The sequence below is a fragment of the Sarcophilus harrisii genome, chromosome 3, assembly GCF_902635505.1.
Source record: "Sarcophilus harrisii chromosome 3, mSarHar1.11, whole genome shotgun sequence".
In the NCBI taxonomy this organism is placed as follows: domain Eukaryota; kingdom Metazoa; phylum Chordata; class Mammalia; order Dasyuromorphia; family Dasyuridae; genus Sarcophilus; species Sarcophilus harrisii.
The window spans coordinates 223,281,381-223,299,757 of NC_045428.1; the positions used below are offsets into that span (position 1 = coordinate 223,281,381).

At 34.0% G+C, this 18,377-nt stretch overlaps 1 protein-coding gene across 1 annotated transcript; it reads left to right on the top strand.

Annotated features, from left to right (window-relative positions):
- The first annotated feature begins 4,863 nt into the window (after window positions 1-4,863).
- LOC116422322 (gamma-aminobutyric acid receptor subunit beta-3-like) lies at window positions 4,864-12,398 on the top strand. Its single transcript, XM_031959100.1, has 3 exons — window positions 4,864-5,012; window positions 5,180-5,271; window positions 5,550-12,398. Exons 1-3 carry the CDS (start codon window positions 4,933-4,935, stop codon window positions 5,717-5,719), a joined length of 342 nt encoding a protein of 113 aa, XP_031814960.1. The 5' UTR covers window positions 4,864-4,932; the 3' UTR covers window positions 5,720-12,398.
- Window positions 12,399-18,377: the final 5,979 nt, after the last annotated feature.

The window sequence follows — 18,377 nt, forward strand, 5'->3', positions numbered from 1 at the left end:
CTTGGAATGTTGAAATGTGTCTACAGAGGTTGAATGCTATGTCAAGTTTGAAGGGCTGCCCTATGGGGCCATTCGTACTCTATCCTTTTATACACACACACACACACACACACACACACACACACACACATGTATATATATATATATATATATATATATATATATATGGACTATACTCTTAAAATTATAACTCAAGACCTTCTACTAGTGTTCTCCCATGAATAATTATCCAGTAGATAAAATAACTTTTTTAGGAAAGTAATTTTCTAAGAAAGCATAATAGAAACAATAGCTACAAATTTTCTCTCCCAAGGAAAGCTGGAATACACTGTCACAAATATTCATGACATCTATCGGAAGAATGAGTATTGTACATGATGTTTGGACATCTTCTGTTTGCTAAGGTAACTCAAAATTAGGTCTACAGGGAGAAGAATTCTTTCCTCTTTTTACAGAATTTTCACTAATCTTTCCCTTTGATGCAATATTTCTACTGGACAATTTGTTTAGCTAGATTCTCAGCATCTACCTGCCTTCAAAAATTAGCTCTCTATTGCCAGTTCATTTTTTGAATTTGTAGCTGCTTGATCACTCAAATGAATGTCTTTATATTTGTGTTTGCTGGAGTACTCATCTTTGCTTCATCAGTTGTGCATTGAGTTTTCTTGAATCCAAAATGATTGATGTAGTATCTACCTTTGCACAAGTTGCCATTAGAGGTGGTTAATGAAGATGAGAGATAAATCTCTTCCCCACACGTAGGAGTCTCCTCAACAAAATGTTTTAGATCAACTTCCTCAAGCTTTTCAGAGTTTATCTCTGAAGAGCCCCCCACCATGGGTATTATTAATTTGTTTCACTCAGATGCTCATAACTTTTAAAAGGATTAACAAGTATCATTGCATTTTTATAGTTAAATATCTTGTAATTGTATTAAAACTCCATCATCTTTGGCTAAGTCCCGCCACTGACATCAACTAAGTTTGGGTGAAGGAGGGTTTGCACCCATTTCTCTTACACATAGCTGAAAGTGAAAATTTCATGTATTGTAGTTGATGCAAATGTGGAGGGCCAGCTAACACTGTGTAACAAATAATTCATGATTTTGGACCTCATAGTCTTATACTTGGGTTTTAAAAAATCACCCTCACAAATTCAAGATCAAAGAAACATTGTTTAGACCAGGGTTTCTTAAACTTTTCCCACTAGTGACTGATTTTCACTTGAGAAATGTCTAAGTGACTTATATGTAGGTATATAAAAAACCAGTATTTGCAAAGTAAATGAAATGTTTACTGCTAATAAATCATAAAGAAACTTATTTTAAAACAATTCTTTTAAATAAATATAATTTTACCATTTATTAAAGATGAAAACAAATTTGTATTTTAAGGAAGTGGATGTGCTTATTTTTACATAAAGAATTAAATCTTGGAGGAATATTTGATACCTTTTATGTTGTCAAATTTTTCATGACCCCCCACATTCAGTTGTCTGATCCCATATGTGATCACAATCCACAGTTTAAGAAGCTTTGGCTTAGACCACACACACACACACACAAATTATTTGTCTTGGCGCATTAACAATTTAAGTCAGCAATGGGATGTGGCATCCAAAAGAAGCTAATTAATCTTGGATTATATTAAATGAGACATACCTACCAGGAACAATGTAATACCCTTGACTTGGCTCTGGTCAGACCATACTTGACATATTGTGTTTAACTCAAGAAACATATCCAGAGGAGGTCAATTAGGATGGTGAAGAGTACCCTTTTGGCTCATGTCATATGAGAAAATACTCAAGGGATTTTTTAAAAGTCTAAATGTATTTGAAAGACAACTAATTAAAAGAGGAATGGGACTTGTTTCATTTGGCCTGGGAGAATAGGAGTAGTAGATGGAATTTCTAAACATGAAAATTTAGTTTGGGTATCAGGAAAAAAAACCATAATAATTAGAACTTTAAAGTGTAATGGGCTGGCTCATATGGTAGCAATTTGCCATCCTATACATATAATCATGTAAATACCTGATGGCCACTTGCTGAATATATTAAAGTGGGGGTTTCTTTTAGGTATAGGTTAGAATTTAAAGCTGTAGAGATTATGTTAAACTTTCAGATTCTGTAATGCTAAAAATTCAGTTAAACTATGATGACTCCTGACTGCCTAAGTACTACCATTGTAGTGCCACTTTCTCTCTCTCCTACAATTCTATCAAAAGAATGTGCTTCCTGTGAGTCAATAATCAATGGTTATGGAAATCAGACAATATAATCTCTCCAAAGGTGTTAACAAATTAAACATTGCTTTCTTATTAGGTGATGTGATGGTTGAATGGGGTTATTTAACATATAAGTAATTTCAGGGAATTTGGGAGAGCAATTGGACAAAATGATGTATTTAGTTCACTTTTGAATCTTTTAGTGTTAGAACTAAGCAGCCTAGAGGATATTTGTTTTAATTTTAAATAGTCTCTGAAGAATTGCATTTGCTCATCACTTATCACAACATAGATGCAAAGAGAACATAGATATATGGAAATATGTTTTAAAGGATTGTGCATATTTACCTATATCAGATTGCTGGCTGTCTTGGGGAAGGGAGGGGGAAGATTGGAGGAAGAAAAATTTAGAACACAAAGTTTTACAAAAATGAATGTTGATAACTATTTTTACATGTATTTGAAAAAATAAAATACTATTGAGAACATGATAATCCCTAATCAATGTAGCAGCATGCTGGAAGAAATTTACCTGAAGAGAATGTAATATTATGATTCTATTCCTCAATTTAAATCTTTATATGGTGGTAGAGTTGTTCCGTATCATCTAATCTTTTTTCTCCTTAATTTGTAACCACAATGTGTCCATATGAAATGACTCAGACAAACACACATACATTTATTTGTACATATTGGTGAACACATAGCCAATATAAATATTATTTTATTATTTTGCATTTCCCTGCATCCCCAGATGTGTTTCTTCAAAGTAAATGTATGTGAAAATATGTAAAAAATGGATGAAATAATGAATTTAGGTGACATAATCATATGTATTTGAATTTTAAGAAGAAATATTGTTTCAAAGAAGTTATGAAAATGCACCCATTCTACCCAGCAAATAAAGGAATACATTTATCTACCTCCACTCACCAAAATGTGACCCTTTCAGTTTGTGTGGTTAGATTTCCTATTTCAGATATGCAATTGTTGATTTTAGTCAAGAAGGTTTAAAATAAATGCAAAGAAAAACACCAACAAGACCCCAAATTTAGATCCTTTGCTCACAATAGTCTCAAAAAGTAAAGTTTAAGCTTTATAAGAAAAGAGAGTCAATACTGGGGGAAGCTGGGTGGGATTGCTATAATCTATTATTAAACATTCATTGACTAGCTTCATTGCCCTAGGGCTACATAGAACAGAGAATCAGACAAGGTTTCTACTTTGCAACAATAAAATTGTACAATCTTTTCCCTCGGTATTAGGGGAAAGATTCACGTTAATGTCTGTGGTTGAATCTTGCCGTCACTTAAGATTTCTTGGTCCAACGATTAAACGGAAAGAATGAAGTACCGTCTTCAATGAGGAGATGAGAGGATGAAAGGATGAGGGGTGGGGGGGAAAATACGATCCTTATTGCCCCACTGACTTTTTGGTAGTGAAAGGGGGAGGAAAGAACAAAATCAACGTGGGGTAAAGGGTGAATGATGTTCCATTTACTATAGACTTATCTTCTCAATGTGCAGTCTGATTTTCTTCCCATTAGCGATCCAGAGACTGTGTACGGATCTGGTGGGGATGGGGATTCCCTCCTGGACAGTAGTCCACTTCCGGAAGCTCCGCTGGGGGATAGGGAAGGGGAGTAGCTCCTCGGCCCCCAACCTCCAAACCTCAACAATATATGGGCGGCTACTAGCTTCAAGACTCCTTTGTGATTGGGGCGGGGAAAAGGCTCGGGAAGAATGAGACAATAGGGCTTCCCTTTAGCTTCACAGGAGCTTGCCCATTGGGACTATGGTTCCTGTTGCCTAGTGAGCTTGGGAAGGCGGAGTTGATACAGTTATAGGGACCCAGAACACTGAAGGAAGTGGAAGGGGTCTTACAATCAAAGGGCTTAGAGATCAGGGAGGAAGGAGGCAGAGGAAAAGATTGGGGGAGAAGGATCTTTGGAAACAGATTTGAAGCATTATTCATTAATTTTATGTATCAGACTCTTTGTCCAGAGCCTACCAGAGGTAGAGATAGGATTCGGGGGCTAGGAAACAAGGTACTGAGTTGGTCACGGCTCGATGTCAATGGCTGCGGCGGCGGCGGCGGTCGCAACCACTGGGCAGAAGAGGTGAAAGAGGGGAGACGCTCTCTTTCCGAGAAGCCAGATGTGCAGCAACAGAGGCAAACGCCCTTGCCTCCACGACTGAGAGAATGAAAATGCTTTTGCTGAACCTGTAGTGACCAGGTTTCCTTACTCCAGCCTCCAGAGCAGTTGTAGAGACACGGAGCTCTTCAAAGGCTACTGCTAGTCTCAGCCCCTCCCGCACCCTAGAGCTACAGATAGCCTTTTTTTTTTTTCTCCCACCCTCTTCCTTCCTCTTTCATTCCCCCTGGGGAGCAACGGGCAAGCTGGGGGCGGGGTTGTACGTAGAATAAGGAAGAGAGGGCGACTGGGTCCGTGTAGCCTCGGTGTCTGTGGGGGGGAGGGGAGGAGGACTGAGAGGAGGGGGGAGAGCTGGGTGCGTGGTGCAGCCGTCTTGTCCTCCTCCCTCTATTCCTCCTCCTCCTGCTCCTCCTGCTCCTCCTCCTCCTCCTCCTCCTCCTCCTCCGCTCTCGGTCAGCGGCGGCGGCGACGGCGGTAGCAGCAGCACCAGCAGCGGGGTCGCGGCGGCGACGGGGCCCCCCCTCCCCCCTTCCGGGGAGCGGCGGAGGGATGTGGGGCTTTGCAGGAGGAAGGCTTTTCGGCATCTTTTCGGCCCCTGTGCTGGTGGCGGTGGTTTGCTGCGCTCAAAGGTAAGCACCCGGGATGGAAGAAGAGCTGAAGCCAGTGTGTTTGGTTAGACAATGTGTGTTTGGGGTGGGATGGGAATTTGGGGGGCTAGAGGATGACAGCTGCATCTTGACCCAGGATCTTTGTGTCTCTACTCTCCTATGAAATACCCCCTACCCCTGTTCCATAGTGTGAACGATCCTGGAAACATGTCCTTCGTGAAGGAGACGGTGGACAAGCTTTTGAAAGGCTACGACATTCGCCTAAGACCCGACTTTGGGGGTAAGTGGTACTTGCGCCGCTACTGTGGAATTAACCTACTATCCTTTGATATTGAAGTGTTATGGGAGTGAAGATGGAGTGTGTGTGTGTGTGTGTGTGTGTGTGTGTGTGTGTTGGGGGGGCATCTGTAAACTCCACTAGAAAGCAGTAGGATTTGGGGTGGGAACTGATAGATTCCATCTTCAGATGCCTCCTCCCCTGCCCCCATCACTAGATACAGACCAATACAGTCTTGCAATACCGTCGGAAGGTTTTTACTTTTTCCTGGTTTTCTGCAGGTCCCCCAGTCTGTGTTGGGATGAACATTGATATCGCGAGTATCGATATGGTATCCGAAGTCAACATGGTGAGTACCTTTCTTACTCTAGTTGTTTCCTCAACAAACGCATCCCTGGCAAAAATGTGCTCGAGGCCTCTGCTACCACATTTTTTTTTCTTTCTGGACTGACTGAGAGGGTCCACAGGGGAGCTTTGGCTCTGTTCCGTGTATTCTTTATTGTTTGGCTTCCTCCCCTCCCTCCCCCCGTATCTTTCTTTGCTGGGTGACTGATCTGTTTGGGTTGCTTTTGAAAGCCCAGGGTAGGTGGGGTTAGGGCCAGGCTTTGTGCTGACTTCACTTTTCAGACAGATAATGCTTTAAGTTGGCAATGACTCAGGTCCTAAAAAATCACCTTTCCCCTACTATATTTCATCGTCCACCTGAAAGGTGGGTTCCTTTCAAAGTTACTTGATAATTTCCGTTTGTCTTAATTAGTTATCTTTAGGGGCTTTCGATTACAGGGAACGAAGAAAAAGTGGAATGTGAGGAGATGGTTTCCAGTTTTACTTCAAGTCGGGTATTTTGACTCTCCATTGTTCCGGGGTGGGGGTCAGACTTCGAGAAATGGGGTATATATTGAAATCCTGGGAACGAAACTTGTAGCTCGGACAGCCGCTGTCCGAAGTGCTGATAGTCACCCACCTGCTTCAAAACAGGAAAGCTAATGCTGCAGAACGAGTTTTCTGAAAGAGCAGCTGCTGCCAGGAGGGAAGCCAAAGGCGAATTAGGCGAAGTGTCACTTTAGGTTTATGTTCATGCTAATAGGGGTTTGAAGGGGGGAAAAGCTTTTCAATGTCTTGACCCGTTGGAAAGAAGGAGCTTTTTGCTGCTGATCTTAGCTGTCTGTGTGGAGTTGGTCAAATGTTCTTCCATTTGGAATACTTTGGAAAAGCAAAGAAAGATAAAATGCACCCCCCTTTAAATTTCAAAAACACTTTCTAAAATGGACTTTGAAAAAGTTAAAACCTTTGCATCAGAGGCTTTATTTTTTCTCCTCTTAAATCTTATGGCAGAATCAATTTAGGCATTGTAGAAACTTTGGTTGCAGATATACAAAGAGTTGAGTAAATAGGGAGCTACTTCCTTGGAGATATCCACTGGACTCTAGCAATGGGGATGTGTGGTTAATTAAAATTTTTGGTCCTATAGGTAAACTACTTGACTTAGTGCATTGAGTTTCTAAGAAATATTATTATGAAAATTTTTCAGAAATAATTGAATATTCCAAGATTCACCAAATACTTGATTGTTTGATTGGAAGAAGTTTAAGTTATGATTTCTGGTATTTTAAAAAGACATCTGTTTACTGTCAAATAGCTATAAAAAGAACTTGAAATTCAAAGTTGAAATACAATGAACATGTTAGAGAAGGAATCAAAGGGATGGTATGAATTTCTTATTTTAATGAAAAATGCTGCATGCATGATTTTACTTTTAAAAACCATTTTGAGTTTAACTCATATGTAATTTGGAGTTGAATTTCAAAGAACAAATTAATATATTTATTATTTCTATTCTATGATATGCATTTTAATTTACATTTCCTATTCTCTAGAGTTATCAGTTTCATATACAATGTAACTTAGTGCTTGTTTGATGAATAAAAATAGTGAATTGTTAACCTTAAGGTCAAGGAAAGACAAGAATGATTTTCTTTAAGCCTTTAAATCAATGTACAATATTAGGTAATAGGAACTGAAGAAAACTTAATCTATATAGTCCTTCTGATGAATTTTTAAAAATCCATCAGTTATTTTTACACCAAATTACAAAGCATGCAACTATAAATGTTCCAAGTTTTCCAGGAACACATAAGACAAGGATAAAAAAAAGATATGTGGTATTAAACATGACAAAGAGTCTTTAGTAGATTTTTATATTTTAATCCAATTAATATATTTTTCAAATGTTCATATTATGCTACTTTTGCAAAATTAACATATGTGCAATATGGTATAATATACCAGAACTACATCTTTAAGCTACCTATCACATCCTTCTGCTTAAATATTTGAATGAATATTTGATTCACATATGATAAGATGATAGTACTGAAGGCTGAAAGCTACTTCCATAGGGCATTTCCAACAATCTAGCAATTCAGCAGCTTCTTTTGAATCACTAATTTGATTCTTCCATGTCATCTAGATAAATTACTTTTATTTGACCTTATATCTGCTTGTGATAGTAACTTCTATATTCAGATCCCTCAACTAATGTACTTAGTACAAATCACAACTGAATATACATCATCTGATGATTACCTTTTGCTATAATCTGCATAGCATGAATATGTATCCACAAAATGCTTGTGAAGGTTTCCACTTTACTCAATTAATGGCAAGAATTTTCAAAGGCTATAGTTATTTGTGATGGTATGCAAATATTCCTATTGATAATGGGAGGATTTTAGAAAAGATATTTAGGTGTTGAAGCCCAAAGAAGATAAAAATTAATTTTTTCTTTAAGTTCAGTTTTGATAAAGTTGACTGGATTTGAGCAAATGTGACAGAAAATTCATCTATGCCTATGGGAGTTAAGGATTTGTAATTGAGAAGCTAGAACTTTTAATTGTGATAGATGAGTTTGGGGTGGAAGATAAGTATTCTATATAGAAAAATCCCACATTTTGAAAACCATCCATCAGCATTTTAACAGTAATCAATCATATGTATCTTATAGTTTGTGATTCTAAGATTGCTGCTTCCTAATGCCAAGACAAGACAAGAGCTTCAAAATGGAAAAAAAGAGTTGCTGTGTCTAGATGATGTCAAAATAAAAGGACGGTATAATCATAAACCTTAAGTTAGAATGCATCTTTGAAATCATCTAAATTGCTACCTTATGCAGAAATCTCATCCAAAACAGCACTGACAGAAGTTTACTCATTTTCTGCTTAAACATATCCATTGATAAGAACCTCACTACTTTACAAAGCATCCATTTCCAATCCACTTTTGGACAGTGCTGATTATTTGAAATGTTATTTATGCATTTGAAGTTGGGGGAGGGGAAGGTTGTCCAAACCTGTGATTCTGTGGTATAACTAATACCTAGTGTGGAAATACCCCATTACTAAATTTTGATTAATCATCTACAAATTATTGTCTTAGAGAATGATCTGGGGACACTGAGAAGTTAAACAACTTGCCCATGGTCACATAGCTAGTACATATCAGAGTCAAAACAGGAACTGAAATCTTCTTGACTCCAGAGTTGGCTTTCTATCTACCATACCATGGTGCTTCTTTGCTTTACACAATGTAAGACCTGAATGAATGTTTGTGAAATTCAGTCAAAAATATATTTATCATATTAAATTGCATTTTCTTATAATTCTAACCATTTAGTTTAATATAATCAGTTGATAACCATTTCAAACTCTTTGGTTATACAAAATAAGTTGATTCCTTTCCAAAATATAGCAGTCATTCAAATATATGAAAATAGTTGTCACTTCTCCTTTGTCTAGGAAAACCTTGTTCTGATTTCGTATTATATCATGGGCATTTCTCTGAATTTAAAAGGCTACCTTTGTGGAGCATAGTCTACAAATCCTACTAGGCTAGAAAGCCTTCAAATATAGACCTTTTACATACAACAGAATAATAATATTATAGCTAAATTTGCAAAGGATCATCTCTAGTTTGCCTATGAGGTAATGTATATGTCATGTATTGTGGAGTACTTGTGATCCATATCAATGGAGGGAATATTATCACACTCACGCCAATGGAATCATAAATTCATGAGATATTGGTGTATTGTGTTGTATATATATATTTTTAATTTTCTGAAAGAAACTTTCCCAATTCATTCAGGATTTCTTTATGTGGCATATGCTTCTAATAATTTAGTATATCAATCACCAATCTTTTAAAATGTAGTATCCAGAGCTGAAGACAATACTCTTGTTGATGCAACTGTAATAGTTCAGAGTACATGAGGATATTATCTCACTTGTCCTGGAATAAAGTATTACTTTAATACTGCCCAGAATTGTATTAGATCTTTTAGCAGACATGGCACATTGTAGCTTCCTATTGATCATACAGTCAAATAAAATTTATAGTTCTTTTTCATTAGAAGTGATGAAAAGCAATAACTCTTCTATCATGTACTTAGTCATTTGATTTGTTAAACCTAACTGCAGATCTTACACCTGGCCATATTATACATTTAAATTTTAATGATAAATATAAAAATAAGAGCACAACCAATTAAAGCATTATATTTAAGTTAATTAACTACAATGCCAAGTTGTACCACTTCTCCTCAATTATTCCCTTAAATCTCTATCTACCAAAATCTTTTGTCCATTCATTTACCTTATTTTTTCTCTGGCACGATCATAGTATAAATTCTGTATAGGTTCTGCTGTTTTTTCACTTAGCATTATTTCATAAAGATTTTTTTCATATCCCTTTATATTCTTTATATTTGTCCACATTAACTACATTATAATGTTCCATTATTTTAATGTGCCACAAATTAATTACCCATTTCCATCATTGTGGGCATGGAGATGGCTAGGATTTGTTTTAATTATAAATAATGGTGCTATGAAAACCATTCAACTATTTTTTCGTTCTTATAACACTTTCATTCTTTATTCCCAACAATGGAATTGTTTAGTCAAAGAGTATAATGATTTGAGTAACTTTTGATATGTAATTCTAGATGGCTCAAAAATGATTCTGCAAGTTTGTAATTCTTTTAGCAATGAATGAGTATATCTATTTCTCCAATTCTTAACCTGCATTATGTCAAATAACTTTTCGTTTTCTTTCTAATCTGATAGAGACAGTATCTCAAAGCTATTTTAGTTTGCATCTCTTTGAATATTACCAAGAATTTGATGAGCGTTTTGTTCTAATTATTATTAATAATTTTTGTTACTCCTCTTTAAATCCTGTGTTTATGTGCTTTGAATACTTATACATTAATTATGAGAATATGTTGTGATTCACAAAAGTACGTGTTTAGTGACAGAACTATAAAGACAATTATGTAAACACCAAATAAGAAAAGTTGCATTTGCATTTAAAATAGCATGTAGTTTAGCACTAGTATTAAACACAAAGGAAAAACATTAGAATTAGATATAAATATATGGAATATTTCTAAATGAATTAATCCATCAATAATATCTTCAAATTTAATTTTTTTCAAGTATATTGCCAGAATTTTTATCTATGGCATTCTGGTCTTTTTTTTTTTTCTTTTGATCTGTTTCTGCAATTTGTGGGACTTGAGGAACTCCTAATGTGGAAATTTCATTTGCTGATTTAAATTGTGAAATAATTATAACTTATATGTTTACAAGTTTAGGGAAATGGAGAATTAAGTAGGCTTACATATAGACACACAGCTCATATATGTCAGAGGAGGATTTGAATTCAGTTTTTTTTTTTTAATTCCAAGGCTGATCTTTTCTCAAAACCATATTTCCTATATTTGTCTCTCAGAGTTTAATAATGTATGAAAATAAAAATAAAATGTGATAAGTTTGGCCCAACAGGCTGACATATTTATCAATGTTATTATCTTTTTTGTGTGTTCCAAAATACTATTCAGGAAACCAGTATAAAACTTTTGTTTCTGAAATTAACCTTTTCTATCTTTGAAAGTTGGAACAACAATTCAATAAATATTTATTAATCTAAAAAATTATGTCCTAGGTGTTGGCTATAAAAATAGTTATTACCTTTGTGGAACTTATAGTGTCAAAGGAAAATGAATTAACACAGCTAAAATACAAATTAGAATATGATTGAGTACTTGGTGGTGAGATATCCAAATAGAATGGCATAAGGGAAGTATTCTTTTAATCTTTTTGAGCTTTCTGGCCTCTCTCTTGTTCTCCAAAGGTGTATGACATTTTTTTATTAATAAACTTATCATTAGTAATAAACTACATACATTAGTATGTAGATGTCGCCAAAAAGCATTTAAAAAAATATGTAGCCATTCCAGAGGCTTGCCACAAATAATTACCTAGGATATAAGAATCCCATTTTTCTAATTCCTCATATATTTGCTAACCATTAACTTTTTCCTTTCTTCAAAAATAATATAGTTAATAACATAGCAAAAACAGTATATGTTTTATGCACATACATGCATTTGTATACATATCTGGGTCCTACCCCCAATTAAAAATTATTTAGTTTTATATCATCTTTGGATCTCTTAGTATTTATTTTATAAATACCATCTACTCTTTAAAAACTCAGTAGCCCATTAGTATTTTTTTAAGTGCCTAATGGATTTAGGACAAATTATTCATTCCTTAAAAGTAATTAGGGGGAAAATTGAAGGAGAGAAGTTATTTTTCAACAAAAACAATAAATTTTGTAGAAACATGGGATTATTTGTCTTAGTAATGGGCTAAAATTCTAAAATTGAAATTGTCTTTATTTTTAATTGAATTGCTGATCCTTGAATATTCTTCTAGTTATTCTTTCAAAGCAGAAACTGATCCTGATAACTCTTTACATAATTAAGTATAAAGTCTTCAGGTATTATCCTAAATACAAATTGTAGTAATACTGACACTTAATTTCTATGATTTAACCAAGTCTTAACTTATACATATCAAATGATTAGATCGTACAAATTTAGCTTTACATTGATGACAACATATAGAAAGGATTTAATTTTTTAAATGATAGATATGTTAGAAAATACTATCTTTTTAATTGTGAAACTTCAAATACTCAAATAATATAGTTCTTAAGATACTTAAAATGAAGCCATTTTAACTATTTCTTTCCAATTTATTATGTTTTTCCTATAAAATCTCTTGCTGTCTGCCTCATTTTGTCTGTCCGTCTGTCTCTGTCTCTATTTCTGTCTGTCTCTTTGTTTCTCTCTTTCAATATAGGTAAATGTATAGAATTAATAAATGTGATTTTATGAATCCATTTAAATCAATGAATGGCAAAGAATGCATAGAATATTTTTTAGCCAAGAATGACATCTCTATAAAGTGGAACTTTTTGGCATAATATCAAAAATATAGAAGTGAAGTTAAGAAACTATAGTATGATTATTGGATTAAAACCTATACATTTTGTGTTTGTTTTCCCTAAAGAATTAGTAAAGGGCTAGAGAAACTCTAGCAAGGGAGATGAAGGAACTCCCAAAAATGAAAAAGGCACATGACATTTCATTTGAAATTATAAAAATTATTTTAAAAATTGTAATGTCATAGAATCTTGAAACATAAAGGTAGAATGAATACATATGAATTCTCCCAATTCTCAAAAAATAGAACTAAGGATTTCTCCTTCAAGTAAGTAGCTTTAGAAAATGTAAAAGGAGCTATATATTCATACAGCAAGTACAGATTGCAAAAACAAAAACAAAAACAAAAGCAAATACAACTGGAATCACACTATCATTCCTTGGGAAATGAATACACAATGGATTATTAAATGAAGATAGAGTTTGTTTATATATATATAATTGTATATATACATACACACATGTATGTATATATACAATTATATATATAATAACCAACCTTTGACAGCATTGTACATAGTGCAACGTGAGTCTTTATGCTTAGATAAAATGCCAATTTGGAGTCATTCTTCAGAAGCAGAATATAAGATTGGATATACCATTAGTCTGACCTACTATGTCAATTCTTCCATTTACTTTACAAATCAGTATATATCCTAATGAAGAAAAAAGCAAATAGTTGCTTTGTCTCAAAAGATGTAGCACTTAAATCTAGCTTATTGTAGTCCATCATTCACAGAAATGCTAAAATAATCTTTTCAAATGAAAGGTCTGACCTGTCATTTCACATATTTGAAATTTCTTATAGGACAAAATGCATGTTCCTGATTTTTGAATACTCTTTGTATTCTTTCTTCAACTAGACTTTTTCACTTTTATTTCACAATTCTGTTCATTTAGTCTATCTTCCATTCAAACTCCCTACTTATATCTATCTGGTTTAACCCTGAACTGTCATGCTTCTGCATTGGTCAGGTTTTTATCCATGTCTGGAATGCACTCCCTTTTCATCTCTGTCTTTAGAAATACTTCTTTTCATTTGAGGTACAGCTCAGCTATCATCTAAAATCATGACATTTTCTTGTTCTTCCCAGAAGAAAATAATTTCTCTTCTCATATTTTCCTATAGCTCTATTTCCCTTGATCCTTCCAGTCATTATCATAATCTATTTTACATTTAATAGTCTACTGTAACTTTGTGTTTAAAAGACTTAATCTATGATGAATTTTAGGTTTTCTATGTATATTAAAATTACTATCTTTATTTGAGTATATTCATGTGTCCTTTTATGCCAACCCTCCTTATACACTGATACACTTCATTCTCTCTTCTCCATTATCTGTACTGTCCCTGAGGCTTTTGGCTTTTTTTGTAGTTGTTTTATTTATTTGTTTGTTTGTTTATTGCTGATGGACAGGGATAAGAGAGAAGAATGAGCTTGAAAAAAAGATATAGGAAAGAAGAGGATTAAGGAGTTTAGTCAATCATCTTTCCCTGGAAGCAAAGGAATCTGGTGTAATTGTAGATTTTTTAAATGTATGGCTCTGGAGAAAATTGATTTCAGAAATGTATCCATGCAAGCACATTTCAGTCAATAACCATTATTTAATTTGTACTAGCTGTCTACTTTGTGCCTAGTACTGTGTTAAGCTCTGTACCAAGAGGAACTGAATTCCAAAAAAATTTCATGGCAGGAACAATAATGAACCAAATGAAATGAGGACTCCACAGTTTCTGTTTCCAGATCTTCTGGGAACTTATTTACTGTCTAGCTTCAGGCAAGTAACTTAATGATTGGTGCTTCAGTTTCCATCTTTGGAAAATAAGGATAATAATCCAAGACTTGCAAATGCTTCCTAACCCATTGTGAGGATTGATAACATAATGTTGTCATAAAGTGCTGAGCTTTACAGAGAAGATCCTATAAACAGGAGGGAAAAAAATTAACATTTTTATTTTAGAAAAGTATTTCTTAGCACACTCCTTCCAGATAGGCATGAGCCAGATGCATAGAGTTTGACCACGAATTATTATGAGCATTTTAAAGGTGGAAAATTTAATTAGTTTTCTTTTTATGGGGAATAACTCTGAGATGACTCAGCAGCCTTCTAGAAAACTGTTCCTGACCCAGCTGTGTGGTTAGAAACTGCTTACACCGAAGGTATTTCAATGATAGGAGGTGTAGGAATCAAGAGGGAGATGGAGAAATGCATTGGTATGTAGAACTTCTAAGCCATTGAATTGAGGAACTGAGACAGTAGGTGGTTTATTGAGGACATTACTTTTTCACTGGAAGTATGTTTCATGCATAAGTTATGATCATACATCAATGTTTGTGCATTGATAAGAATGCTTATAATGAACTTCAGAGATGGATGAGCATAATACCTTTTGTAATAGGCTCTTTGTGGAGAGAGGTTTAGGTTTAATATTAGAAAGAGGAAATGGGGGAACATGAAGAGGAAGCTTTTTGCCTTTCCCCTTGGGATGTTACAAAGCTTTTGCTACTGCATCTCTTTGAAGATGAAACCTTGGTAGATATTCAACAAATATTCATTGAGTTGATTTTGTGGCATAAATTTTGCTTATTTACATTTAATTAAGAGACGGTTTTAGTAAATAAATCATTTTTCTGTTTTAAATTGTAGGCATCATTCTGGAAATGTATCTGTTTTCTTCCCAAGGCCAACTGATTTCTTTTTCTTTAGGGGTAGTAAATAAAATGAGGTCACATAAACAGCTCTTGTCTCTTGAAAAACTTGTCAGATGAGGTATTCTGTAAAGCAGTTCCTTTCTTTTTAAAATGGTATGATGTTATAGTCTACAATTCTTTCTCATGACTATCTCGCTCTTTAGAGTATGATATTCTTGAGGTCAGCGATCATATTTTTGCCTTTCTTTTTAGGCCCAATACTTTGTACAGTATTAAGTTTATTGAATTTGGTGATTATTTATAGAATTCTGCTAATCAGGACAATGTTTGGAAAATGAATGAAAGAGCTTTTTTATGATAAACACAGAGTTCATCCTCGTAGTGACACAATTTTTACAACCAACTAAAAAGTTAGTTTATTAACTCCTAGAAAGTTTTACTATTACCCAATGCATATTTGCATCAATCCTTGGTTTACATAGAAGAATAAAAATAAAGGCAAATTTGGATTGAAATTAAATATACATCACTCATAGGATTATAGGATTTTGTGGTTTAGCATTGGAAGGGACCTCAAAGGCCACCTATTCCAACCTCATCATTTTCATAGGTGAGGAAATTGAAGCTCAGAGAACTTAAGTGAATCCCCTTCCCTACGCATACAGCTTACCGTTACTTATATTTATATTCATATAGCATCACATAGTATAGTACAGATTTAGATAGTATGACATGGTAAAATATATATATACTATACATATATATATATATATATGCAATATTGAAGCATTCTCTTTCTCTTCTCTTAACTGAACTCCCAATTATTAAAACATATTTCTGTTACCTTTCTTTAATTTTGAAATTCACATATTGATGGTAATAAAAGTTAATAAATAGTTGGAAAGTTTTTATTCTGGAATCTAAATAATTTCCCATCATGTGTTCACTAGCATGTTGACTTTGATAATAGAAGCAGTGTGGCTATAGTGGATACAATACTGAATTTGAAGTCAATCCTGCCTCTTGACCTTTAATAGCTATGTAACTTTGAACAAGTAATAGGATCACAAATATAATTTTGGAAGAGAACTTAAAAACCATCTAATTCAAACTCCCCAATTTATAAATGAGGGAATGAGGTAAAAAAGGTCCAATCACTTTAAGTTCTTATGACTGCAGTTTAGCACTCCAATTTCAATGTTCCTTTTTTCCCCCTGAGGCAACTGGGATTAAGTGACTTATCCAGGGTCACTGAGCAAGGAACTATAAAATATCTAACTTCATGTTTGAACTCAGGTCCTCCTAATTTCAGGGCCTGTGCTCTATCAACTGTGCCTTCTAGCTGCCACAGTTTCAATGTTAATTGCCTCACTGCTTCAACTACATTGTGACTCAAGTAACTCCCAAGGACTTATCAACTAAGATTCTACAAATTCATTGACAAGGTTCATGTTTGTAATAGGAAAGATGTATTCTGACAACATGTCTACTCACAAATATAGCAGATTCCTTTTTTATGTTAAAGTTGAAAGGCAGGAGCAAAATTTTCCTTATAGACTATACGTTCTCTTAACATTATAGTGGATGTTGTTATTGATATATGTAAAAGGGCTTTGACCAATGGCATATTACATTTTGCATGATAATGAGACATTATAATGAGGTCTTTTAGAATTTTTTGGTGTCAGTATTTTAGGTGGCTGACCCATTTTTGTCTTTAAATGCTCATAGCACTTTCACTGTTATGGACATTGAATTCAATTGAAAGCCTGAAGCATTTCCAACAGGGTGCAATTTATGTTGCTATTTTCAAAAAGGAGAGTAGATGATCTAATTTGCTTTAAATGATAGATTTTTGCCCTTCCTTTACTTTCCGCACATTCTTTATGCAAGTGGGAAATCTTTTTATTAAAAATAGTTTATTTTTAAACATATAAGTAAGCTTATCTTCCATAAAGCAGTGTCTCTTGGTATAATTAAAGCTATACCTAAGTTGTTATATATATCATATAATAGATTAAACATGAATCTGTTATAATTACCGGTTTACTGTTGGAGTATGATATAGGTTTGCTAATTTCTAAGGTTAGAAAAACAAAACTGGAAGAAATCTTTTCACTTTATGATGACTTGATTAATTAATCCTAAGTAAAGGCCAAAAGTAACACAAGAGCTTCTTTTTAGAAAGATGGATATTTGAATAGTGATAGTTTTGATAGTTGGTAGATTTTGTAAAGAAGGCATAAAAATGTCTACTTTTGTTAGAGTATTATATTCCTGATATTCCTAAGAATGATTGCATGATAAAATGGGAATACATAGCAGCTTTAAGGGGGAAAATAACCATTTACAAAATGATATGATGTGATAAAAATTTAGTGTGGCCACCATGTGCCTTAAACTGTGCTAAGTATTAATGGCATATATAAGAAAAAAGACAGACTTTGTCTTCAAGTAGTTTACAATCTAGTAGAGGCACAAAATATATAAAAGGAAACCTAAAAGAGGGAAATGATGATCTGATGATGGTAGTGATGGTGGTGATGGTGGTGGAATAAAAAAAAACAAACAGGTAGCAGAGCAGCTTTAGTTTCAAACATAAAGGAATTTGAACTTAAACTGAGGAAATTCAGGGCAGCTCACTATCCTGCAAGTCTGTAATAATCAAAAGTAAGTTATTTTAAAGCTATGTCTATTCAAAACTTAAATTGGCATTGGATAAAGAGTAAACAGTTCTATGGATTATTTCATTAAAATATTCATTTAGTTTCAAAAATCAAATAAATGTTTACACTTTGAATTTTGCTTCTTGAAACAAAATATATCGAGAATGCATCATGCATTGACACTAACAGATAAAGATAAGTTTGTGTTACTATGAATGCCTATATATATTATACATACATACATACATATTATATATGTATATTATGTATATAAACATAATATATAATATGTATTTTAAATAGCTATAAATTTCTAAACTTGGGAGTAATATATTTCTCATATTTTAGGGGGAACGATTGTTTTTTACTGTGTAATTCACACATGTATAATTGTTTCAGTTCAACATTACATTTTTTTTTTTTAGTTTTGTATTCTAT